We start from the raw sequence: 27540 nt of genomic DNA, 5'->3' as shown, positions 1-27540 counted from the left end.
TGAACACATCCCATAAGTAATAAAGAGTAACTGGAAAAAGAAGGAGGGATACCTTTATTCATCATTCATTCATTCATTCATTCATTTTCACTCATTCATTTGTATTTACAGCAATGCAGATCTCCATAAAAACCTATGATCTGACTTACTGTAAACTGAGACTACTATCACTTTGAAAGGCAGAAGATGGGATTCAGCAAAGGCATGTCATAAAGAAAGAGTAGCTTTGTGAAGAATGTACTTCTTTGTACTCCAAAAGTTTGTGGTCTTATTTCTCAAGGTCTCAAAAATATCCAAATATTCTCTTTTGAGTTATGAATATGTTTTTTATTCTGTTACCTCAAATCCCTCCAGAAGGAAGGCAACTACCTAACTTTCCTCCATATCATATTCTTCTTTCCCTGTAAACCACCTATTTTTAGGAGCACTTTACCAGTTTCCTGCTGGGGGAACGTGTGTCCTTGACTGCACACCATTTACTTCATTTTCATGGGGCCAGAAGGTCCTCACCATTGGCAAAAGCCCTATGCGATCCTTTTTCAGAAGGACTCTCCCTGATACCCTTGTCTTAGGAGATAAACATAGGGATGCAACTCATTTTCCCTCTCCTAGGACATTAGCTAGAACAGCCAGAAGAGATCACAACAATCTTGAATTACTGGGTGCCAACCTCAGGCCACTCACCTGTATTTGTAATCTCTGAAGCACATTTGATGGGCTTTGAGCTTAGAAATGAGAAGTTTGAGAATTTTCAGGAAGATGAAGAAATTGACCTTGGGGGGAAAAAAAAGCAGATATGGGTAAGTGATGGACTCCATATAGCTATGAATATCGAAGTCACCCTGGGCCTTGCCATTAGATCCTTGTTCATGTAAATCAGGGGCAGTTTGGCAGATAACTGGTCAGGTAGTAAGTATTTGTGGTGATCCCCACTCTTCCAAAGGTCATTTCAACTGAAAGCCTGGGAAGGTTCCTGAAAGTCATTTAGTTTATTCGTCTGCTTCAGGGATGCCCACCACTACAGTCATCTGAGAAAGGCAGATAGACATTTACATTATTATTATTAACTAACATTTATTGGATACTTACCAGACATTGGGCTAACTTTCCATACATTATCTTATTTAATCCTCACAACAACCCTCTGAAGAAGCCACACTATTTTTATACCATGACACAAAGAGAAAACAGAGGCACAAAGGAAGCAAGTACAATCCCCAAGTTTGCACAGGTAGTAAGTGACTGAGCTGGTGGTAATTAAATCCAGATGTATCTGTTTACAACCCTCTGTTCAGTTTAACAGAATGCCACATTGCCTGCCTTCCGTAGAGAGCTCCAATCTATCAGTGTCTAACTTGAGGTCTTGCTGCTGCCACAGAATTCACTGGAAAGCACACGTCCTCCACTCTCTAGACTGCTTTCCGCAATGGTCACGGATTGGGGAAATTCAACACTTCGTTGTCAGCCTTGGCAGAAATTTAAAGATACGTCTGCAAATTCTTTGACATCTCCCTCTTCAAAAACCAGAGGTTAATTTCTCCTTCCTTCTAGAATGTGAGCTAGACTTAGTTGTTTGTATCTAATGAAAAAAAAATATGGTAGCAGTGATGCTATGTGACTTCTAAGGTTAGGTCTTCAAACAGATGGCTTCCATCTGGTTCCCTCTCTCTCTCTCTCTCTCTCTTTCTCACTCCCCCCCTCCTCCCCCCATCTCTCATTGCTCACTCTGAAGAAAGCCAACCACCACATTGTGAGGACACTCAAGCAGCCTATAGGGAGACACATGGGAGAACTGAGTCCTCCTACCCACAACCAGACCCACTTGACAGCCATGGGTATGAGTGACCTTGGAGGCTAATCTTCCAGCCCCAGTCAAGCCTTTAGATGGTTGCAGCCCTGGCCAATATCTTGACAGCAACTTCATGAGTCTCCTGGAAAGGTAGAAGAGGGAGTGGTCGAGTGTGGGTAGGACTTGGAGAATGAGAACAAGGTTTGTGAGAAGTGATACTAGAGAAAGAGGAAGGGCTACTTCCTGCAGAGCCTTTCATGGTCACACTAAGGAGCTTGGGTTTTCTTCTGAAAACAATGGAAAGCCAGTGATGAATTTTAAGCAGACAAGTGACCTGGTCAGATGTGCGTTTCTGCATTTCAGAAAGGTCATTTTAGTAGAATTGTGGAGAATGGTTTGGATGATAGGAAGACTGGAGGAGGGGAGACCAGTTAGGAGGCAGTTTCAGAGTTCCTGAGGGAGGATGATGGAGAAGTGAAGTAAAGCAACAGCCCTGGTACATCAGTGATGGAGAAGGATTCAAATTATTAAGAAGTATGAGTCAAATGACCTTTATTATTTGTTGGATGTGGGGGTCAAAGATGACCCCAAAGGTTCTCGGTAGACCTCAAATGTGTGGTAGTGACCAATGGAAGAGGAAGAGCATTGGAGGGAGGAGGGGGAGGAGTCCAGTAATTTTGGACACAAAAGATGTCCCAAGGTATTTTTATTCAGAGATATCTATTTCTGGACATGAGCAGAGAGGTCCCAGACAGAGCATGGGGCCATTAGAGTAGGCGAGATTGTCGATGGTCTCTATGTAAATAGCGAGAAAAAGAGGTTTAAGAGGGCCACCTTATAACAAAGGGGGAGAGTGGAGGAAGTGGAGACGGCAAAGGAAATTGAGAAAGAGTAGGTAGGGCAATTGGAGCGAATCACAAGGAAATGGTATTGTGGTAGCTCACAACAGGAAGAATTTTAAGAAGGTTTAAATGCTACATGAAGCTTAAGCAAAACAAGACAGCTTTTAGCAACAAGGAGCTCACCAAGAGAAGCTGCAGTTCACAGGAGGGAGCATAAACCATATTGCAACGCTTTGTTTCATGAATGAAATGTGAAGATGGGAAACAGCCAGTGTACATGACGTTTAAGAGGCTTGGCTGAGAAATGAAGCAGAATGATGGTACAGTAGTCGACAAAGGATGCAGAATAGAGATAAGGTCTCCCCACTTTTATTTGCAGGGCTGAAAAGGGTTTTGCTTGCAGTTGTTTTTAAAATTGAAAAGACTTAGGCATGCCTCTATGCAATGGAGAAATTGCTGATAAAATGGTAATTGGGTGACAATGGAATAAATTCTCTGCAGATATTGAGCCAACACAGTACTAATGTTCCTCCAGAAACAAAAACCTTTAACTACATATTGAAACATAAGCTGCAGAACCCACATATACCTGTTTTGACTTGCCATACTGGCTTTAGGAAAATCAGTGCTCAAAGCTAAAAGCCTAGGGTTTCAGGCAAGAGGCTATTTATCCAATCCACAAGCTAACAAGAATGATGGAGATTCCCAGACAAAGAATATTTAGTAACAGAACACTTAAATACAAACTAAGTGTAACCAAGTAATTTATCCCTTTTAATGGGATATCTGTTTTTCATGACAAAGAGAAAACATTTTGTCCTTGGCTTAGTGATTTGTTGAACTTGGGTATTTTTCTTACAAAATAAGCTCCACAGAGGAAAGGGACGTATTTCAACAAATTAATTTCAATCAGGACTGTCTCCTCAGAAATGACGGATTCTAATGAAGAGCATATTGATTTGTTGTTCTTTCTGTCTTCCAGAGACTAGTCAGTAGAAAAAGGGCATCAACCAATGGGCCATAAAGAGGAAGTACTTCTTCGCTGCCATGAAATGAAACACGGAGCCCTGTTCATCTAGGCTTCCCAGAAGACAAGTCGGGAATCACATTTGGATGGTACTATTCATCATTTGTGCACAAGCAGTAAAAAGTCTGAATGAGGAAATTTTTTTAGCACCCAGTGAACAAACTCCTCTTGGATTCTGTGACCAAATTAGGGGTGCGTAGGATCTTAAACATAATAAAGCTTCCTTTATGTCCTAGACGGTACAGAATGTGTTATCAAAATGTTACATACAGTTTTGGTGACACTGCTTTGGCAATCTAGAACTTGTACTCAGATCTGGGCTTGCAGGTTGGCAGAGGTCATGGCCAGTTTGACAGGGGTTCATCTACCCCTGAACTCAATTACCTACCCCTAAGCCCGTCCTCTGACTTGCTGTGTGGACTAAAATGCCTACCTTTAGAGCTACTCCTTTGGGTAAAACATGTCATTCCTAAGAGCCCCTTTGGAATGCACCTATCACAGGTAAGGAGTAACTAGGAGAGAAGGAAAAGAGCCATTTCTTTGTCTCTCATTCATTTGTTCATTCACTTTTTTAAAAAATGAAAGTTTCAGTAAATTCCTATGATTTTACTTACATTCACCATGAAAAGCAGAATATGGGATGCAGCAAAGGTAAGTTTTAATGATGTGGAAAAATCTGAGATATGAAGAAAATCCCACTGAGCCTTTCAGAGGAGGGGAGTACGGAGTGAGGATATGTCTTGGGAAACCCGAGCCGCAGAAAGGCCCTGAGCTCCTGGTGAAGAAGAAACCTAGAGAGGGATGAGGTCATTGAAAACTAATTTTACTAATTCTGCAACTTTGCCAAGTCCTCTAGCTGTCAGAGAAGATTCAGTAAGAATGAATGAAGGCATTTGACTTTATGACTTCACAAAGTCAATAGATGGTTCATTCAATTGACTATCTCAAAAACACCACCCAATGGGGTATTCAATCTGCTAACTCTAGAAATCAGAATATGAATTGAACAATCTTGCACAGCTTACTCATTTTGTAAGGCTGTCCTGAAAGGGTTAGGCTAATCAAGGCTTTATGGGTTTTCTACTGGGAGGAGGAGAGACTAGGATATAAGACTATACCGTCGTCCAGGATGCTTCTATACTAAAAGTATACTCAAGGGTAGCAGGTTAATTTAAGTAGTGGAGTCTTATGTCCTGAAGGAGTTGAGAGTTATGCAATTTCTGTGTCTGGTGAAAGACCCAAAGAACATTTGGATTTTTCAGGTTGTCACATTATGCTCATTTCTGAAACAGAGAGAACCAAGAGAGTAGCAGATGAAGTTGGCTGATATTTCTGGAAATCCAGCATAATGTACATTCACATCAACCCAGAGGTCAATTAGCAAATTCAGACCCAGTCTGGGAACTGGTGAGAGAAGCCCAGCTATGATAACTGGGCATGCTCACCAGAGAGGCTAAGTCTGGGATGGGAGACATTTCTTAGAACTGCTCTGTTCACCATGTGCAGTTGGCTTTTCCCAGAAGCCTCTGTTCTATCTCCAGAAAATAGGTACCAGCCTCAAATTTGGCCAAGATGAAAGATTGTGAAGTGCCCTGAAGTGCCAAATGCTATCATCTTGATCTTCATTATTATATTACTTTTTAGTACTTCAGTTTAAATAGAAGATATGTAGGGTCAGGAAATTCTTTTCTTTTCTTAACACAATAAAAGTGGGAAATTTGTTGGTTTTGTTTGTTTGTTTTTGCTTATTTCATAATCTAGTGGAGTTAGGGGAGCTCTGCTCCATGTAGTCATTTAGGGACCTATGTTCCTTTAATGTTGTAGTTCAAGGAATTTTATTTTGGAGTTCAGGTTATGTCTACTCAGGTCAGTGCAAACCTGCAATGTGTGGTCATATGACCAAACATGAAGGCAGATATTGGCTCAATCATGGTCTGATGAGCCTCCAAATGAAAACTATTAGGCTCTGAATTTCCTGAGGGCAGAAACTATATAAACATACATCTTTTTTCCCTTAGAGGAATCAAGCTAAGCACAAAGAAGGTGCTGAATAAATGTTAAATAAAGGTATAAGAGAGCAAATGAATGCAATTCCAGTGCTAAGGAAGCCCAACATGGCAAAAGTTCTGATTCCATCAATCTGAGGTGGAGTCCAGGCTAGGTATTTTTTTAAACCTTCCATGTTCTTCCAACGTGCAGGCACTGTCTAGTCCAGGATTCCTCAACCTCAGCTTTATTAAAATTTGGGTCTGGATAATTCTTTGTTGTGGGGGCTGTTCTGTGCACTGTAGAATGTTTAGCAGCATCCCTCACCTCGACCCACTAGGTGCCATTAGCATCCCCACCCTAGTTGTGACAATTAAAAATGGTCCAGACATGGCAAATATCTTCAGGGGAAGAACCACCCTTGATTACGGACAACTGATCTAGTCCAGCTCTGATTTTATAGGTAAGGAAAGAGAAGTCCAGAGAGGTCAACTCACTTGGCTAAAGTACAAACGGCAAGTTAGTCATGAAACTCAGGTTCCTGACTCCTAGACAGGCTCCTTCCACTTCACTATAGAGCCTTTCTTTCCTTTTTCATGTCTGGTAGAACACATAAATTCCACTATCCTGGGAACCCTGAAACCAGGGTACAGAATCCTAGAGCTGGGTGGGTTGGGAAAGCATCAGGTTCAGCACCCTGTTCTTCAAGATTCTCTTCTTAGAAATTAATAGAGATGGATAACACAAAGCCTTTCTCTTTGGTCCATGTCAATGTTTTACTAGTTCATAGTCAAATGTTCTTTCTTGTCACCAATGAGAATTTTTCCCATTTCTATTCAAGACTATTTCCTCTTGTTCAAGCTACTGTAGACACGGACAACAATAGTTCAGAAATGTACTCTGTAAGACCTTCGTAGACACAAGGATGGTTGTAAAACTGTCCCTTCCAGGCATGCCTATTGACTTTCCTTAATTTGGGGGAATAGAGAGATTCATAAAGCTCTCAGTCTCCAAGGAGGAAGAGAGTTCACCAGGCAGATGTGGGGCCATCAGATGGGCATTCCAGGCGGAGAGACGGCATATGCAAAAGTATGAGAGGAGTGAAATACCAGGATAGATGTAGGAAACTGTGAGTTTCTCCATATAAATACAGCATGGGTGCTTGTGGTGGGAAGGCTAGGCAGGAAATAACAACGCTTACCACACTAAGGAGTTCGGAACAAGCCTGAAGGCAATAATGAGCCATTAAAAAGTTGCAGGTAGAAGACAGACAGAATTAAATTTTGCTCAAAGAAGACCACTCTGGTTGCAGTACATTGCCAGGGGCAAGAATGAAGAAAGGAGACCAGATAGAAGGCTTTTACAGAAGTCTGCACAAGAAACCCCAAGAGGCTGAAGAAGAGTGGGATTAAGGAAAAGGAGACAGCTTGGAGAGATCTTTAGAAGAAGAATTGACAAGGCTTGAAATCCGAGTGGATGTTGCAGGGAAGAAGAGGAGAGAAGCTAGGAGGGCACCCAGGTTTCTGGCTTACGTGGCTGGTAGATGGTTGGTGGTGTCATTCATTGGGCAGGGCAAGCAAGGGGAGGAGGTATGGATGAAATGGGTGAGCTAAGGTGACTGTGTCCATTTCTGTGTAGCTGGACATGACTGGAGTTGTAGAAGCAACAGCATGCAAAGGTCATTTTATCTAAGATGAGAAGACAAAGCATATTCTCTTATCCTGGGAGGACAGAATGTGGTTCCAAGAACTAAGAAGCACCAAGAGAAACTAGCGCACAGGTCAGCCAGCCGTGGATGTCCAAGCAGCAAGTTCTAGAGCAGTGGTTTGAGCCCTAGCAGTCCATTTGAATCATTTGGGGGCTTTCAAAACCGCAACTGCCTAGGCCTCACCTCTAGAATTTTTTATGTAATTCTCTGGGGTATAAGCCACTGTGAAGTTTCTAATGCACAGCCAGCTTTGAGAACCACTGGTGTGTGGGCAAAGGGCTTCACAGACTTTAATGAACACCTGAAGTCTCAGAATTTTGTCATAATACAGATTCTGATTCAGCAGGTCCAGGATAGGGCCTGAGAACCTGGATTTATAACAAGCACTCAGGTGATCACACTTTAAGCAGAGTGTAGCAAAATGTTTTTCAACTCTGGCTGCACATTAGAATCTTTAGACTACATCTGAGTTCAATGAAACACAAATCTCTGGGGGTAAGACACAAGCAAAAGACACCCAGGGAATTCCAAGAAAAACCAAGATTGAGAATCATTGATGAAGCCTCTAAAAGATTGCAGGGGAAACTTTAGGAGTCCAGCTGGACTGAGTCTGAGCTCCATCCTAGAGAGAGCCTGATGGCCTCCATTCTGCTTCATTCTGCCTGGTTAATGAGAATCTTCCAGTGCCCAGAAGTGTGGGTCACAAGTGTTCACTGAATAAGTTTACGGAGGACCTGCCATATGCTTGGGCTGGCTGCCAGGATGAATAGAACACGGGGCTTGCAGTCACAGCAGACAGATTTTAAACAAATGTTTGCAATAAAACATTGCTGGCACTGTAGCAGAAGTCTGTACGAGATCCAGGAAGGACATGAAGGAGTGTGTGACCACTTCTACTTGTGTGAGGTGAGTGTTCAGGTACAGCTGCCAGGTGGATAAGGCAGCAGAGAAAGGGAGTTCAAAACCAAGGAGAATCTGAAGCAAGGTACTAGTACATGAGAGATCCTGGAGCAGTTGGTACTCCAGGCACATGGGCTGGAGGCGATAGACATTTTAAAGTCAGCAGCATGGCATTGTAGTTACAAGTGTGAATGTCATCCAGTCAGATCCTTTGGGCTAAGATCTGGTTCCCTCACTTACTGGCTCTGTGACTTTAGGCAAGTAACTTGTCATCTCCTCAGCGTCCTCACCAATAAAAGAAACATATAATGGCACCTACCTCAGAGGTTTGCTGGGAAGATTAAATGAGTTATACACACAAAGCACTCAGAATGGTTCTGGAATGTAGGTGTATCTCAATAAATGTTACCGAGCAGTAATGGACGTGCCCAGCCAGGAGGTGGGTACTGGGATCACAGCTAAGCAGTGTGGCTGGAGAAGAGAGAATTGTGGAGAAGTGAGAGATGGGGTGGGGGTGAGGCGGGGCTCAGGATGCCACACTGGGATGTATGTGGTCAGATTTCACTTTGAGCCCTTGCTCTTAGCTGTGTGTAGAATGACGAGAGGGGCAATAACCAGGAGCATGCATGCCACGGCTCAGGCCAGGTGTGACACAGGCCTCAGAATGATAAAGCATATCTCTACATTCTTATTTTTCCTGCCATTTCAATGAACATTTTTCATTCCTGGTCACACCCAGGTCTTGGCAGAGTATTGCTTACTATCATGAATAAATACTGATGCTCTTCTATAAAAACAAGCTTTTTCTTTTATGAAACCACAAACACAATATTATTTACATAAAATAGCAAAAATGAAATGCCTGGCAACCCCTTGGAGAAGAGAGAAGGCAGAACACGGATGGCAGTGCCTGGCTCATGGGTATCCAGAGGTGATGACCCCATGCCTAGACAGAAAGACTTTCTGCTTCCCTCCAGGATCCTGCTTATCCTTCCAACTGTGTGCTAACTCTGTCCCTTCCCCTGGCTTCCTGGGCAGATTTCATTCACTCACACTGCCATCTAAAGGAGCTTGAGATTCTGGGCCACTCAAAATAAGGGCCCTTCTTTCTCAGGGCCTCATCATCTCCTGACTTTAACCTCCATCACATTTTGGGTTAATGTTGATTACATGTTTTCTTCTTTTAAAAGAAGCTTCGTTAGTCTCCCCTCCTTCTGCTAATGGTATGAAACTCCAAGCCAATAGCTTCGCTATCCCTGGGCTGGTCCGTAGCTGAAGGTGCTTGTATTCCCAGGGCCTTGTACCCACCATGACCATTCCATACGGGATCACTGAGCTGATTATAAGTTTCTAGACATAGCTTGAAGACCTAAAGAGAAGGCGGCTGGTAGTATAACCCTGAGTTTAGGTCCCGAACCAGAACAAGAAGTTTCTAACTTGATCTTTCTCATTCAGCAGATCCTACTCACAGCTGAGTCTCCTTCTCAAAGGATCGGGCCTAGGCTTTCTGAGCCAAAGAATTTGGTGGGGAATGGCAGGGGGGCAGCAAGGGGGTGGAGGTGGGGTCCTCCACAACTGCTGAGCTCAGAGAGGAAAAAGAGTGGCAGGATGGTCCTTACTGCCACACAAAGCAGCATGGGTCCTCGGATGATCCACCAGATTTTCATATTCCCATTGATTCCCCAGCACCTGCAGCAAAGAGTAGGCAGTAAAAGAAGACGAAATAAGGATGAGGCTGAACATAAAAAACATCATGCCATCTGGAAAAAGGATGTTCATACTCAAGACTTACCTTCCACCTATCATTCTCCTAAGAAGTAGGAGAGGAGAAAGAGGACTCAAATCTCTTTCTATTAGTATGGTACAGTTGACTTTTCTTACCATTAAAGTGCTCTTCAATACTAACAGCTTGGTGTATATTTTTACATACTTTTCTCCATGTTTATACAAATATATTTTCTTAATTATATAAGGGACTTTTTGGTGGTGATTATTTGGAGGAAGAAAATGTGATCACATAATATATATTATTCAGCAACAGTCATAACAACATGCTGTTGAGATTCAATCCATAGAGAAAAAAAGCTGTAGAACTAACTAGTTTCCTCAGTAGCCTCATAATATTCCACAATATAGGTATGTCACAATTTGTTCATTGATTCCTATATCGATGGATGTTCAGAGGTTTTTTTTATTTGTTTTTGTTTGTTTGTTTGTTTTACTTTTTAAATGAGATATAATTGATATATAACATAATATTGGTTTCAGGTATACAACATAATGATTCAATATATAACTATATTGCAAAGTGATCACCACAATAAGTTTAGTTAACATCCATCACCACATATAGCTACAATTTGTTTCTCTTATGAAGAGAACTTTTAAGGCTCAGTCTCTTAGCAACTTTCAAATATACGATACAGTATTATTATCTATAGTCACCATGCTGTACATTATATTCACAAAACTTATTTATTTATAACTGGAAGCGTGTACCTTTTAATCACTTTCACCCATTGCATTTTGCTTTCCCTTACCTCCTGCTGTGAATGATCATGCAATAACCATTCTCGTGCCTATATCCTTGCATATGTAGGATCACTGAAGACATATGCAGGAAATTTTTGTGCTAATTTTGTGCTAATGTGCATAAATAACTAAATTAATAAACTAATTACTATTTTTAAAAACCTTGATTATTTTATCTACATTCCTAAGTATATTCTAGATGGCCAAAATGGAAAGAGGTATATAGTCTCTTCAGGAATATGGTATATATCCTTGTATTTGGGCATATCTGTGAATTACTGGCTCAGGGAAGTAAGAAAGCAGGTGAATTACCTACCCTGTGTTCTCCAGCTGTGCACGGGCAATACTCCAGGGCACAACAAACAGCAGTGGGAAGGCTGGGGAGGGAACAGGGAAATGTAGTTAGGAGCTGGTCGGCCAAATCTGCCTGCCGCCCACCCCAGCCTGATGAGCCAAGCACAGCTGTTTAAAACTTATAAAAGCCCAAACGTCATAGAATTGCAGACTGTGAGAACTGGAGACCTAGGGTGGCACCGAGCCCATCCATTGTTTTACTGTCAGAAAACCAGGAAGTAGAGAGGAGAACAGACTTGCCAATATAGCTTAGAGTAAATTCAAAGACATTAAGCAAAATCTTCTAAATTGCAAGATAAGCTTATTTCTTCTGAATCCTACAGTCTCAAATTCTTTGAAAGCTTGGGACATAGGGGTTCCAGGCCTCATCTTGAAGACTTGGTTGGTGTTATGGTTTGTGTCCCCCCCAAAATTAATATGTTGAAGCCCTAACCCCCAGCCTGACAGTATTTGGAGATGAGAACTTTGGAGGTAAGTGAGTTTGGAAGAGGTAGTGGGGAAGGGGCCATCATGATGGGATTAATGCCCTTATGGAAAGAGACCAAAGAGCTGGTCTCTCTCTGTCTCTGTCTCTGTCCCTACGATACTCTGTCTGTCTGTCTGTCTGTCTGTCTGTCTGTCTCTCTCTCTCTCTCTCTCTCTCTTTTTCTCTCTTCAGAGTCTCTTGTCATTGAGAAATTATTTGTCTCAGAATCCTCCCTCTAGTTGGGTCTCTAACTTCGACCAAAGGCTCTATTGGGTTCTCCCATTCCGAAGAGTCCAGGGAGAAGAGGCCAGGGGTTTGGGTCACTCACCCCAACCCACCAGCAGGTATCTGGGCCACAGCCACCTTTCAGAAATCACTGTGGGCTCCAGCAACGTGTAAAGGTAAAGGCCTTCCACCAGAAGCCATGAGTAGTTGGCACCCACGAAGTAGTGCAGAAGAACCTGGGCGGAGCGGCAGGAGGCGGATATCTGCATAGGACAGAGCACTGAAAGATGAGTCCAGGTTCTCCTAGAATCTGAATCCCAAGAGGGCGGAGAAGGGCCTCCCTACACACAGCCCCTCCCTCTTTACTCCCTTCTCCCTCCCAAACTCTTGCCATCTCAGACAGGTTAACAACAATTTCAAAATGTGAAGGAGGGTTTCATGTACATTTCAAAGTCCATTCTCTTCTTTGACACTATGGGCTTTTTGAGACAAACAAAAAGAAAATTCATCATCAGTACCTCCCTAAAAGAAACACTAAAGAGTTATGTTCCCCGATCTCAGTTCAATTAAACTAGAAATCGATAAATAAAAAAATCTTCATATGACTGGAAATAACGAAATAAACTTCTAAATAACTCATAAATCAAATTAGAACTTATTTCTGAACTGAACAAAAGGAAAACGCTGCATATTAAAATTTGTTCTGTGCAGCTAATACCACACTTAAAATGATACTTATAACTTTAAATGTATTAATATAAAAAGAAAAAGGCTGAAAATCAATTATCTTAACTATCATGTCAGAAAAAGAACAGCAAATTAAACCCAAAGAAAGTACATGGAAAAAATAATAAGATGAAAGCAGAAGTTAACAAAATAGAGAACATAAAATAAAAAGAATTAACAATGCCAAAAGTTTGTTCTTTGAAAAATCCAATAAAACTGAGAAACTCCAGCAAAGATGATCAAGGCAGGAAAAAGAGAGTGAAGGTACAAATACTCAGTATCAGCAATGAAAAAAAATATACAATTATAGATGCAGTAAACCTTAAATAGATCTTAAGAGACTATGAACAATATTATGCTAATAAATTTGAAATATTAGATGAAAAGATAAATTCCTAGAAAAACACAAGTTTTTCTTCAAGTTATCTTGTAACACCGGAAGAAATAGAAAATCTGAATGTAAGAATCATAATTAATCCCAAATTAAAAGCCTTCCAATAAAGAAAACTCTGGGCCCAAATGGCTTCGCTGGAGTAATTTTCAAATATTTAAGGAAGAAATAATGCCCATCTCAAATAAATTCTTTCAGAAAATAGAGAAAGAGAAAACAAGTCTCATTTGTTTTAAAAGGTCAGCATAAACTTTATCCAAAAGCTTACCCAAGACATTAAAAGAAAAGAAAATTACTCAAGAATATAGATGAAGAAATTCTAAACAAAACGCAGTATTAGCAAATAATCCAGAGATATAGAAGAGAGAATAATACAGCAGAACCTAGTTGGATTTATTCCAGGAACGCAAGGTTAGTTTAACAGGTTATTGCACTCATCATTAACAGGATAAAGGAAAAAAAACATCTAAACAGATGCAGGTTTTAATGTGGAAAAGCTTTGCTGCTTCAAAAATGCCACTAATAAAAAAGGTTGATCCAGTTCAATTCTATTGTTTACAAATGAAGAATTTCCTACCCAAAGGCCATCCAGCAGCTCCACAATGAACTCTTGGGCTGCTGATTTCCTTTACCTGCCCTGTTCTTAGGAGGTGTGTGCGTGTGTGGTTTTTAAGTCAGATGATGCATCTCTGACTTAAACCCCCATCACATTTTGCATCTCTAAACACAAAGCCTTCAACACCTCTTTATTTCTCTATTTCATTATTTCCTTCTTCCCCTCCCCAGCCCCACCTTCCTGCCCTGATTCCCCATACTGATCTACCGGATGGGAGGCCAATAGTAAGGAGGGACATACCTCTGACACATAGGACATCCACTCTTTCTCATTGTTGGGCCTCTTGGAGTAAGAGTTATGGAGGATGACGTCCTTCACCAGCACAACCAGGGCTCTCAGGATGAAAGAAGCAAACAAGTTCATGTGGATGTAGTTGCGTGTGCAGTGGAGTTTTCTGTGCAAGGAGAAAACCAAGTGCCTTTCCTCAGGAAAGAATGGCTAGGACCAATAAGTATGTGCCTGAAACCCCTGTGTATCTATCACTGGAGGGCAGAGGTTCATAATGTAGGCTCCAGGGCTGAATGGCTGGGTAGTGTGATCTTACTCCTCTGTGCCTCATTTTTTTATCTGTAAAATGGGGAAAATTAGTAGCTAATATCTACATAACATGTTCGACATGCCAGGCTATGTTCCAAATCATTTACATGTGGATACACTTATGGGTATCTTTTACTCCTTACAACCATGGAGGAGTGGGTACTATTATTATCCTGATTTTACAAATGGGGGACTTGAAGTAGAAAGGTTAAGTCATTTGTTCAAAGTTCCAAAGCAGTAAATGGTAGAGCTGAGATTTGGATCCAGAAACTCTGAAGACCAAATATGACCCTCCGAGGTTCTACTGCCTGTGAGAAAAAGAGCCTTTACCCCAAAGGGTTACAGGAGGATTCAATCAACTAGTGGGTGAAAAATGTTCACACAGTACCAGGCACATAATAAGTTTCCAGAAAATGTTAGCTCTCATTACCTCTTCCTCACCCACTTGGAGCCTCTTGTAGGATCTTTTTTGTACTGGCTGATGTAAAACTCTGCATCCTCAGTCTCCGTAGCTGAAAGGACCCTCTTCCATCCCTCTGCTCTCACAGTCCTGCCTGGGCCCCTGTGTAGCACATTTCAAGTCCTGCCTTGCTTTAGAGGTGTTATTACTTTTTAAATTTTGAATAAAGATTTGAAGCAGGTCCTTGTGTTTTATGATTTATGCATCTCTCTCCCTAACTAAACTGAGGACCACTCAAGTGCAGGGACTGAGTCTTGCTCTTTCTGAGGCAAAATGGATACTTGGTTGACCCAGGCTCTGCTCATTACTCTCCCTAACTAAACTGAGGACCACTCAAGTGCAGGGACTGAGTCTTGCTCTTTCTGAGGCAAAATGGATACTTGGTTGACCCAGGCTCTGCTCCTTACTTCCTGCAGGGTCAGGCAGTTATTTTCTCTTGGCTTGGTTCTGAGACTTTGGGAAGGCAAGTGGATACCAGCACAGATAGCAGTGGGCACAGGCTGTGGAATTATCCCATTGTTCAAGAACTGCTCTCCCAGTGGGATTGAAGAGTCGAGTAGGGCCAGACCTGGAGCTAGCAGAGCCCAGGTGGGGAGCTGCTCCGGAATTAGCCTCCAGGTGTCCATGGTCCCCTTCCAGGTCTCCTACATCCATGCTGAATGCTCGTTCTGTCATATTATATACTCAGTTATGTTCCTGAATGAGCTGGACCGAGGGACAGCTTTGGAGAACTCCCTAGTTGGTCTATAAATATCTCACTTGGGCAATTTCTAAAAATGTGGTTTAATAAAATGCACTCAGGCTGTGGATTCTTAAAAAGTGTGTTAAGGAGTGAAAGTGTACAAGCTCTGGACTGCCTGTTTGTGATTCTGGCTCTATCGCTCACCAGCTGTGTGATCTTGGGCAAGTTACTTGATCTTTCTATATTTCGGTTCACTCGCTTAGAAAATGAGAGTAATAATAATGCTAATATTCTAAGGTTAGAATTGATCTTGATTCTAATTAGGATGATACTTAAATTACTTAATGTCTGTTACATGCTTAGAACAGTACCTGGCTCTGAGGAAGTACTCAAATAATCGATGGCTAATTGGAGCTAGAAGACCCTGGATTGAAATCCCAGCTCTACCACTTACTCATTTGCTTTGGGAAAGTTTCTTAATCCCTTCTGTAAAAATAACGCTTCGGTAGAGTTGTAGTGAGAATGGGTTGTGGTAGTAATGGTTGTGATTAGGAATTTAGAGCAGGGCCTGACACACAGGAAGTTACCTAATCCAAAAGGGGCAAAAGCAGAATTAGGAGTCCCAGATTCCAACTCTCACTGTGCTTTGTGACCTGGGGTGAGTCAGTGCCTCTCCTTGGACATCCAATATCTGTTTTTCCTTCACTGCAAATGGAATGAATAACTGGGGCTCTCTCAGATCTCTTCTAGCTCTTATAAGCCATGACATCATTCAGCCCAATTCTCTGCTGCCTTCTAGAGGTAGCCAATGAGCGAATTCCAGGGTATATGCGTGAGCACATGCCAGCAGAAGTTCCACTCACCGAAGACACAGGAGGAGGGTGAGAGCCAGGAGGAGGGAGACAATGGAGAGGGAGTACCCCACGGTGTACAATAGCTGCAAGGTCGACAGTAAGGCATGGCTTTCCACCTGCACACAGAGGAAGAGTAGACGTGACCACCAAGCTAGGCAGCCATGGTCTCCAACCCCAAGCTCCATGCCCAGGACCACCAAGGTTCTAGACATGCACCCTATCCTTGTTGACATTTAAGTAGGGTAGTTTAGAGTGCTCTCCGTCACATCTGAGGCCAAGGAGTCTTGATGAGTGAAGAGTCTGCCTCAGGTCTCACCTTCATGGCTGGTCTCACAGGCCAGCATTGGTACATCGAGGTTCACAATATTATAGAAGAATTGTGCCCAGAATGAGAGCATGTCCTGGGAATGAGGACAGACAGGTTTTTTGCCCCTGGGCATGCTGTCTCTAGAATGTAGGGGTCCCTCTCTCTGGAAGATGGGGCCAGGTTTCCAACCAGATGTCTCCTTTCTAAAATAACATTTCATAGATGACCTCTTAGACAAAGCCCTAATAAAACATTGGAATATTTTCTGAGTTCCAGGATAGCCTGATTATGAACAGAGGGTAATTTACTGGAAATTCTGTTTTATTAAGTGTGATTTTCCAATAGAATATCCCCTTCTCGCTCAATCCCTCATGTGTGCCCCCATCAAGATTATGTTTCTAAGTAAATTTTTGTAGAAAAACCCAGAGTAGAAACTTATTATCTGCTAAATTTTGTCTTAAACTTCTCCACATAACTTGTTTATCAGCTTTGTTGAAGTAAAATTGTTGTACAGTAAACTACACATTTTTTAAGTATAAGCCTTAATGAATCTGGACATGATTTTATCTGTGATTTCACTATTGCATTCAAGATAATGAACATTTCCATCACTTCCTAAAAGTTTCTTCGTGACCCTTTGTAATACATTTCCTCTCACTACCCCTGCCATCCTATTCCCAGACAAATACTGTTCTGCTTTCTGTCATTGGAGATTAGTTTGCATTTTATAAAATTTTATGTAAATGAAATATTTTGATATACTCTTTTTTTGTCAGGCTTATTTTCCTCAGAATAATTATTTTGACATTCATCTATGTCATAGTATGTATCAATAGGCCATTCCTTTTTTATTGTTGAGTAGTATTCCATTGTGAATATACCACAATTTCTTTATCCAGTCACCTATTGATAGACATTTGTATTGTTTTCAGAGTTTGGCTTTCACAAATAAAGTTACTATGAAATTTTTTGTATGAGTTTTTATGTGGACATAGGCTTTTATTTCTCTCAGATAACTCTCTACAAATAGAATGGCGGGATAGTGTGATACATGTTTTATTTCTTAAGAAACTGCCAAAATATTTTCTAAATAAATTATATCAATTTACGTTTCCACCAGCAGTGTATGAGAATTCTAGCTGTTCTAGACTCTACTTCATACAGTCTTTTAAATTTTAGCTATTCTATTGGGTGTTTAGTAATATCTTATTGTTTTAATTTGCACTTCTATAATGATTAATGATGTTGAGAATCATTTCATGTACTTATTTGCCATCTGTATATCTTATTTGGTAAAATATCTGTTCAAATATTTGGTCATCTAGTAAATTGGGTTGTTTGTCTTAAATTGTAAATGTTCTTCATGTATTCTAGATAGAAATCTCATGAAATGTATGTTTTGCCAGCATTTTCTCCCATTCTGTGGCTTTCCTTTTAATTTTTTTAAAATGTTTTCAGAATAGGTTTTTTAAAATAAAATCCAATTTATCAAATGTTTCTTTAACACTTTATGCTCTTTGTGTCCTATTTTTAAAATCTTTACCTAGCCCAGGGGCCCTAAGATTTTTAGCTATGTTTTTCCTAGAAGTTTAATAGATTGGGCTCTTACATTTAGGTCTATGATTCATTTCTAGTTAATTTAATTCATAGTGTGAGGCAAGGGTTGAAGTTCAGTTTTTTGCATTCAATTGTCCTGGCACCCTTTGTTGGTAAAATTATTCTCTACTGCCCACCCCCGCTCCATTGTATTGCCTTGGTACTTTTGTCTAAAATCAATTGCCTTTATATGTGTGGGTCTATTTCAGGACTCTGTATTCTGTTCGATTATCCTATATATTTACCTTTATGCCAATACTGTACTGTCTTGATTACTATAGCTTTACAGTAATTCTTGAAATCAGTGTTAGTCTTTCACCTTTGCTCTTTTTCAAAGTTGTTTTGGCTATCCTATATCTTCTGCATTTCCATATAAATTTTAGAATCAGTTGTCAATTTCTACAAAATTCTACTGGGATTTCGATGGAGATTGCCTTGAAACTATGGATGAATTCGGAGTCTATAAACATAGTATATGCCTCCAGTTAGTTAAGTTTTTAAAAATTTATCTGCACAATGCTTTGTAGTTTTCAGTATATAGGTCCTGCTTGTCTTTTGTTAAATTTATCTGTTTCATATTTTTAATGCTGCTGTAAATGATATTTTATTAATTTCAATTTTTAATTGCTCACTGTTTAATATATAGAAATGCAATTGATTTTTTATATATTGATCTGTATTCTAAAACCTTGCTAAGTTCACTTATTAGTTTCAGTAGTATTTCATGTAGATTCCTTGGGATTTTCTATAGATAATCATGTTGTCTGTAAATAACATTTTTACTTGTTCTTTTCCAAACTCTGTTTATTTTATTTCTTTTTCTTGCCTTATTGTTCTGGGTAGGACCTTCAATACAATACTGAATGGAAGGGAGAAGAGTGAACTTATTATTTTGTTAAAGATTTTAGGGGAAAGCACTCACTCATCAATTAATAAGATGTCAGTGGCAATTTTTTAAAGATGCCCTTTTATATTAATTTCCTGTGGCTGCTGTAATAAATTACCACAAATTTGGTGGCTTAAAACAACATGATTTATTGTTTTACAGTTCTGGAGATCAGAAGTCTAAAATTAGTTTCACTGGGCTGAAATTAAAGTATCAGCTGGCCAACATTCCTTCTGAAGGCTAATCCTGGGGGCATTAATTCTCTGGCACATTTGGCCTGCCTTCCAACAGACAAGGTGGGCTCCAAGAACCAGAGAACCAGCAAAGAAATGCATGTACTACTGGTAAGAAGCTAGACAGTTTTGTGCTAAATAAGTTAGGGCAAAGGAATATGGATGGGCACCCACAGCACCTGCGATAGTTTAATTGCACTCCTTTAGAAGTTTCTTAAACTGCCCTCTACTTTCCTAGAGGCCCCAGAACACCCAGAGAGTCTCCAGCTCACTCAGTTCCTACAGGTGAATCTAAAGTCACTTAGACATCTTTAAGAAATGCTTCATAAGCAGTGTGTAATATGTACCCACCAAGGAAACAGGCATTCTCAAATATTGCTGAAGGATGGGCAAAATAATACAACCCCTATGGAGGGGAATTTGGTAATATCTGACAAAATAACACATACATCTACCTTTAATACAGCAATCCCGTTTCTAAGAGTCTTCCAAAAGATATACCACCATGAATACCAACCAACATTCAAATACAAAGTTATTTAAGGTAGTGTCATTAGTAATAAAAGATTGGAAACAATTTAAATGGCCATAGAAGAGTGACTGAATAAACTATAGCAGATACACAGGGTGGAGAACTATGCAGCTGTAAAAGAAAAAAAAGAGAGAGGAATGTTTCTAGTAACTGATAAAGAGTAATTTCCAGGACATGTTGTTAAGTGAAAAAAGCAAGATGCAGAATGGGGTATCTAGTACACTGCCTTTTGTATAAGAAAAATGGGGAAATAACATATTTATATATTTGCTTAGTTTTGCAAAAAGAAATATACAATGGATTATTATAATTTGATAAAAAGTAAAGAAACAGAAAGAAAAAAGAGAGAAAAGATAAACCGAACAACAAAAAAAATGATTGTCTGTAGGGAGTAGATAGAAACACCATAGACACAGTAATGGGAGTGAGATTTCTCTGAGTACACTTTTTTACACAGTTTTAGCTTTAAAAGCCTGTCAATATTTTATTTATTAAAAAGTAAAATTAAAGGAGAGGCATAAAAAAGCAAGCCTTTAGCACATATAGAAATATGAATAAAACTGTTTATCCAATTAATAACATAGCTGTATACAGAAAGTAATTATTTCAAATAATTATGAACACAGTACTCTGAACATGGCATATAGTCTACGGATATAAAGAGCTGCAAAGAAATCTGAAACTTTACCAAGTTAGTTTATATTTTTAGTGGCAATTTTAACATTTTAAGATTGAAACTATTTTACATGTACTGTAGGAAAAGTTAAATAAATAAATACAAAAATGTTATTTGGAAGCAAAATTTTCACTGCGAGAGCAAAGATGCATAATACAAAGCAAAAGAAGATGAGGAAAAATCCTAAATGTTAAATTTGAATTAGAATAATCAATTTGAAGTCTTGATTTTAAAAATATTTTATTTCTTAAGCCTATAAACAAAAATGTCCTAGCACCTAGTAGTAGTGGCAATGAGCACACTTAGCACTTAAATCTTGGTTTCTACTACCATTCTTCCACTTAAAGAATTCATAACTCTTTGCAAAAATAGCTGATTTGGGCTTGGAACAGGAAAAATACAGGATGAACTTGGATCATCTTCTTGTGCCAGATAATAAAGACGTGCCAACAAACTAGTGGGATTATAACAAAAGGACACAAGAGTCAGTTTGAAGAGTTTTCACTAGCTAAATCTGCAAAATGCTGAGCATCAAAAATGATAATAAGTATAAGGGAATAAAACAATCTATAAGTCCATAGTGACACTCAAAAAAGAAGGAAAGAGGTAGGAGTTCTCTCCAGAAGACTGCCAGCTAGAATGTAGAAGGAATGATAGAACTTTAATCAATTTAAGCAAGTATCAACAATGAAGATTAAGACACTGATGGAGGTTTGTGAGAGAACAAGATAAATGCGCAATACCATAGTTATCACCTCACCAATTACTGACCAAATACAAAAGGAGAATAAAATTATATGCATATTATATCATTTAAACTCCATACTGAGAATAGAAAGTACTTTCTAAGGGTAAAGAAAATAGCTTGAAGTAAGGCAAGATCATTTATTTAAACACTAGGTTTGTGAGAGAACAAGATAAATGCGCAATACCAAAGTTATCACCTCACCAATTACTGACCAAATACGAAAGGAGAATGGTACCTTTACCATGGGCAGATCTGACTGTTGCTATCTTGACCGAGTGATCAAATGTAACATCATTATAGTGTGACACCTGACAGTTCGATCTCCTGGTGTGATTCTGTACAGTGTACACACAGTACATGTGAGGATTAATTTGAATCTTCTAAAGCTTCTAAACCTAACTTCCAGCTTACAAAAAATATAGAAGATGGAGGAGCACATTTAATGACAACCTGAGGAAACAGTCAAACTAATACAGAGAGTGTGACATTCTACAGCAAAGTTTTTCTGGTCTCTTTGGAAAGCCTATGTTGCGGGGTGGCAGGGAGACACAGGAGTGGGAGGACTGTTCTGGATTAAAAGACACTAAAATGAAACTAAATGCTATATGTGGACTTGGATTAGATCCTGTTCCAGGGAAGAAAAGCTATAAAAATTGGGGGGAATAATTGGGGAAATTTGAATATGGATGAAACATTCATTGATATGATGAAATCACTGTAAACTTTATTTAGTTGGAACAATGGTATTGTAGTTATGTGGAATAAATGTCCTTAATCTTTGGAACTACCTGATGAATATTTATAGGTGAAATCTCATGATATCTGCAAATTATTTTCAAATATTTCAGAAAGAGACAGAGAGAAAGTAAATGTGCCAAAACTTTAATATATTTTGAATTTAGATAGTGGATCTATGAGTGTTTATTTTATTATTCTTTTAATTTTTCTGTGTTTGGCTATTTCAAAATAATATGTTGGAAAATACCATATATCTCAATATATATTACATTGAAAATTAAATTTTTTATTGAAATTATATATGAAAATTATATGCATATTATATAATTTAAACTCCATACTGAGAATAGAAAGTACTTTCTAAGGGTAAAGAAAATAGCTTGAAGTAAGGCAAGATCATTTATTTAAACACTACTAAACACAATTCTATACCAACAAATCTAAACATACTTGTTGATGGTTATGCATGTGCACACACACATACACACACATATATAATCTCCTTAAAAAGCACCATTTTTAGCATGCTTAAAGACTCCCAACATGTTGTCAGTTGGAAGAACATAACATATTTAGTTTGCCAAAACTCTGAGGGCAAAGATTTACTAACACTAGCCTTTTTTTGGGCAAAAGTTCAACCCTCTATTAGAAATACAGGTAAACATGGCCAGAAGATGTGGGGTTTCTTTTAAGTATTTGAATTCTTGGAAATATGGCCATTTGCAGAAGGCAATGTCCTTGTCTTCACTTTTCTAGAGAAAGAAATCTTTACTTCCTGTCTTGGAAAGTGCAGTTTTCATACCTTGTTTTGCTGTCCCTGACTTGGGCCACTGCAGACAGAAGCTCAGAGGAAGCAGTAGGCATCTCACACCTGATGGTGAATCCCTCCTTAAGGCCTCAGTTCCCAGGAGCAGGCACATTAGAATCACCTGGAGAACTTCAGCGCCGGTATTGATGCCTATGCGCCATCACAGGCCCATTGACTCAGAATCTGTGAAACCACTCACTCAGTATTTATTAAATGCCCACTGTATGCAAAGGCTTTTGTGCATCCCAGCACTGGGCTAGGGGGTGGCGGGTATTCAGATATAACTACGATTTTGTCATTGTTCTCAAGCAGCTTAGTCCAGGAAGAAAGATAAGAAATACAAACAGTTTGCCTAATTCAAGCCATGCAATTAGCATGGGTCTGGTGTCCTGACGAAAGTCAGACAAATTTTAGAGATAAGCTGAATCCAATTCAGCTACAGGTATCATTTTAATACCTCTAAGAGGTATGACCTGTTACATCGTAAAACTGTATAAGGAACATAGCATTCTGTTAACTCAAATCAAGTAATAAAGTTAAAAGGAGGTTTGAAAGAATTCTCTGAGGATGCAGAGGATCCAGTGGAAGACTCTTCATGCCTGATGAAAAGGTATAACAAACGTAAGAAAGCCAAGGGCATGCCAGCTCCCACTAGGCTCTGAAGGAAGCGAAGCACAACCAGGGTGGTCAAACAAACAGCAAAGTTAAAGAAACTTTACAGATTATCTGCATAACCACAATCTAGATTCTACTATCAGCACCTTACTTGGTGTCATCCTATATCTGTCCTTGTATTCATCCTTCATATAGAGGCTTTTAAAATTATTTGCACAATTTGTATGTAATTGCTATTACTACTTAGAGGATAAAGAATATTAGAGAATTAGAATGAATATTGTGACTCCGATATGAAACATATCAATAAGTACTTGACTTTAAGTTTAAAATAAAACCTTAATGAAAACAGTATTGACTTACTTAAGAAAATTTAGGACTTGCCAGGTAAGCTTGATACATTCAATGAACTAGAATTATTTAAGAATTAAAGATTTGCTTATTCTAACAAGTATTTAAGATTTAAAGCATCTAATATCTTAAATGTATTAATGCAGCTTGAACTGTAAAAGGGCATTGAAATAACTAGTTTGTGAGTGGCACCAAAAATTAATTGAAGGCTTCTTTGATAGTATTAGCATTTTTATGTATGTATGTGTATATATCTCTTAAATAGAAAACCAATTTTTTATTTTTGAAAGTCAAATTAAATATTACATATTTTAAAAAATAAACCCCAAAAAGCCACTTTAGAAAAGCCAGACTCAGACATAAAAAAAATATATTGACAAGTGGACTGTGATCATTGCACTAGGAGTAGTCCAGAGGGAGGCCCAAGGAGGGAGAGAACTGTGTTTGTTGGGGATCGGGGAAGACATTCTGAGGAGATAAAATGTGATCATCATAACTGTCGAGTGGTTAGCGGGTGCCAGGACGTGAATGAATCATTTCACATTGATTGCCCTACCAAGCCTCACCATCAGCCTCTGCAAAGTTGGCATTATCAACCCCATTTTGTGGATGCTTGGAGAGGAGTTATATGGCTTAAGTCACACAGGTAGTATTTCTAGAACTGAACTCCTTCCCTCTCCCCATCCCCAAACTTTATTAAAATATCTTTAGTGTCTGATGGGAAAATATTAAAATGACTTAAGAAAACTAAAGAATTTCAAAATCCAACTAAATTATGAAAGACGTGAACCACAACTTCTGGCAGGGGGCGGCGTGTGGTTTGCAGTCTCAAATTAGGGCAAAGAATTTAGTAGTGAAATGTCTAGAACCCAGGAGAGACAAAAAGGCAAGGACTCTTCCTGCATCCACTATTTCAGTGAGAGGCACTCCAAAAATCATGGGCCCACACCAACCTGAGATTTTTGTGGCCCTTGACTTTACCATCTCACCCTACTTCCAGTATGTGATCATACTGTTTCTCTACTCGTAACCTGTAAATCCAGCCTCTCTTACTGGCGTTCACTCCATATCTGGGCTAAGTTACTGCAGTGGCTCCTGCCTGTTCTTCCTGCCTCTGCCTCCAGCCTGGCCCTATTCCTGACCTTCGAAAGCAATCCTTTCAAAACCTTCTCGGAGTTATGTCCCTACTCAACTGTGCAAAGTCCTTACTCTCTAAGGTGGCATCTCTCAAGGCCTCCACTTTGTCTCTATGCCCACTGAGACACAAATTCCTTGAAGGCAGTGTCTATGTCTTATTCACTGTTTATCTCCAGTGGCTAGTGCAAAAATCTAGCACACAGTAAGCACTTCACGTCTGACTGTCTGAATGAAAGACATCAAGATGCGGCCCTAGATATCCCTCTGATTTCCAAACACATTTTCCTCTGTCCATGCCACTTTTGCACTACACTTTGAAGGCAAGTAGCTGGGATTTGTACAAATAGGAGATCTTCGCGGAGAGGAGCCATGCCTGAGGGGCCTGCAAAATAGGATCTGAGAAAGAAAAAGCATGGAGAGGAATCTGAAGTGTAGATTTGTTTGTTTGCTCAACAAACATTTGCTGAGCAGCTATGATGATTTATTGCCTCATTACTGTGCTGGATCCTGGTGACAGAGCAGACACGCCTATATATGGCATGCTTACTAGAGGTCAGGCTCTCTCTGAAGAATTGTGTGTCTATTAACTTTAAATCATCACAGCGAGAACATGAAATAAATACAATTCCCATGGGATGGATGAGAAGCAGGGTCACAGAGAGGTGAAGGGTCAGGGTATGAAAAGCTAGGAAGCAAAGAATCTGGATAGGAAGTTGGGCTGTCTGGCCTTTAACCTTCACCATGGAACCCCTGTGCTCAATGTGTGTTCCCTCAGGTACACATGTCTCCTGCTACCATTGAGTCTACATTCTAATGAGGGGGCTAGATAACAAATAAGCAAACACAGGAACGTGTCAGAGAGTGACAGATGCTGTAAAAGGACTATATCGGGTAGAAGGAGGAGCGATAAAAAGTGACCAAGAAAGCCATTCTTGATGAGGTGGCCCCGGAAGACTTCACTTTGCAGATGACATTAAATGGAAACATTAAAACATTAATGGTAAGAAGGAGAAGCCACAGAAGAAGAGGGAGAGGTATACCAGGCAGAGGGAACAGCATGGGAAAAGGCAAGGACCAAGGCCAAAAGGCTGACTTTCCTTAGGGGTTCACATTTCACCCTAACAGTAGAAAAAATTCAGTGGCTGCCACGGGGAGTGCTACTTTGCGTGACTGAGGACCTTCCCTCAGTGAGTCTGGGGCAGACAAGCTGGGGGTAAAGGCTCTTTGTGTGTTCCCTAAAGCCAATCAGCCAGGTAGGGGACCTGAGACGGGGGTAGTTTGGGCCCTGAGGCATGTTATCACAGAGCCAAGCAGACTCACGTTTTCTTTGAAGCTGTGGTTCTCAGAGCATTCAGAATCATCCTGCCAAATATCTGTGGAGTTCTTCAGCGTCTGCCAAGTACCCTGAGCCAAGCAGTGTCTGTAGGCCCTTCCTGAGTTCTCTGAAAGTAAACACAGCTCTGGGGAAAAGGTCAGAACACGCAGCCTGCTTTCTGAACACATGGTAAGGTCCTCGTCCTCACCACAAAGCTGTGGAAGATCCCAGGGAAAAGGGATTTTCACTTCCCCTTTTGGGGGCTCATTAGCATCCCTACTGTTTATTTGGGAAAGAAAGAAAAACATGGAAGCCTCTACATTTCGTAACAAACCATGATCCACTAATGGTTGCTGTGTTTACCAAAGTCTTTGGAGCTAGAACAGCCCCTGGTGACTTAGAGATGTAACAGCCTTCCAAGGGGCAGCCCAGCTGGGAGACTGGGGGTCCTGGCACTTGCTCAGTGGGCCATCTTTTCTCGATGCTCAAGAGGCAGTGCCACGAAAAAGAGAAAGTAGTAGATGAAGCCTGCTCTGCCATTTATGAGTTTCGTAGCTTGGGCTCAGCTCTCCCACTCTGTGCCTTCTGGTTTCTTTACCAGAGCTGAGGGTAATAATGGCATTGATCCTCCACAGTTTGGGGGAGGATTAAGTGAAAGTATGTGTGTGCAAATGATGGACAAAGCACTCTGTCCCATGATGGTGGCCATTGGTGACTCAGTCACATCTATTCTAGAAACCTTCCCACAAAAAGATTGTCCTCCTACCTGTGTAACAAGGGACTGGACTTACAAATGAGAAATAAAGAGTTTTTGGAATGTCCTACTCCTGACTGTGCACATAGTAGGCCAACAATAACTACTTTCTGAATTTAATTAATGAATCCCCACCTTGTACTTCCCCCTGCCTACCTGACAGCTTTGTTAGGATGTCTAATTGACATCTCAAACAACACACCTTAAATCAACTCTTCATCTTCTCCTCAAACCTGCTCCACCCACATATTTTCCTGCCTCAGGTGATGACAAACCTTTCTTTTCAGTTTTCTGGCCCCAAACCTTGGAGTCATCCTTGTTTTCTTTCTTTCTCATATTCTTCATCTGGTCCATCATCTAATCCTATCATCTCTACTTTCAAATATATTCAGACACTGCTTTTTCAACTCCTTCTACCACCCTAACTGGAACCACCATTATCTCTCACCTAGATTATCGTGAACGCCTCCAATACTCATGCCCCTTATGGTCTACAGTTAACCGAGCAGTCGGTCACATTATGTCATACCTCACCACAAATCATCCAAGGGCTCTCTGAAAACAAGTCAGAGTCCTTACGGCCTCCTACAAAGCCCAGAAAGGTCTTCCCTGATCCTCTCTGACCTAATCTCCGATTGCTCCTCTTCTCCCTTCACTCTAGCCACACTGACCTCCTTGCTCTGTGTAGAACACACCAGACATGCTCCCCAAATATTGCACAATGTGCACGCATTGTCTCTTTTCCTGCT

General features: G+C 40.1%; 1 protein-coding gene across 1 annotated transcript in view; it reads right to left on the bottom strand.

Moving 5' to 3' along the window:
* GLP2R (glucagon like peptide 2 receptor) overlaps positions 1 to 27540 on the bottom strand; it is a 54744-nt gene that overhangs the window by 14668 nt on the left and 12536 nt on the right. Inside the window, exons 4-10 of the mRNA XM_006922388.1 lie at positions 26043 to 26164; positions 16105 to 16211; positions 13803 to 13956; positions 11933 to 12092; positions 11101 to 11161; positions 9872 to 9941; positions 685 to 773 (exon numbers count right to left, since the gene is read on the bottom strand). Of these exons, the coding sequence (XP_006922450.1) occupies positions 685 to 773; positions 9872 to 9941; positions 11101 to 11161; positions 11933 to 12092; positions 13803 to 13956; positions 16105 to 16211; positions 26043 to 26164 (763 nt within the window). The remainder of the gene's footprint in view (positions 1 to 684; positions 774 to 9871; positions 9942 to 11100; positions 11162 to 11932; positions 12093 to 13802; positions 13957 to 16104; positions 16212 to 26042; positions 26165 to 27540) is intronic.

The sequence above is a fragment of the Pteropus alecto genome, unplaced genomic scaffold (assembly GCF_000325575.1).
Source record: "Pteropus alecto unplaced genomic scaffold, ASM32557v1 scaffold398, whole genome shotgun sequence".
Taxonomy (NCBI): domain Eukaryota; kingdom Metazoa; phylum Chordata; class Mammalia; order Chiroptera; family Pteropodidae; genus Pteropus; species Pteropus alecto.
This window is presented reverse-complemented; position numbering and strand designations above follow the sequence as displayed.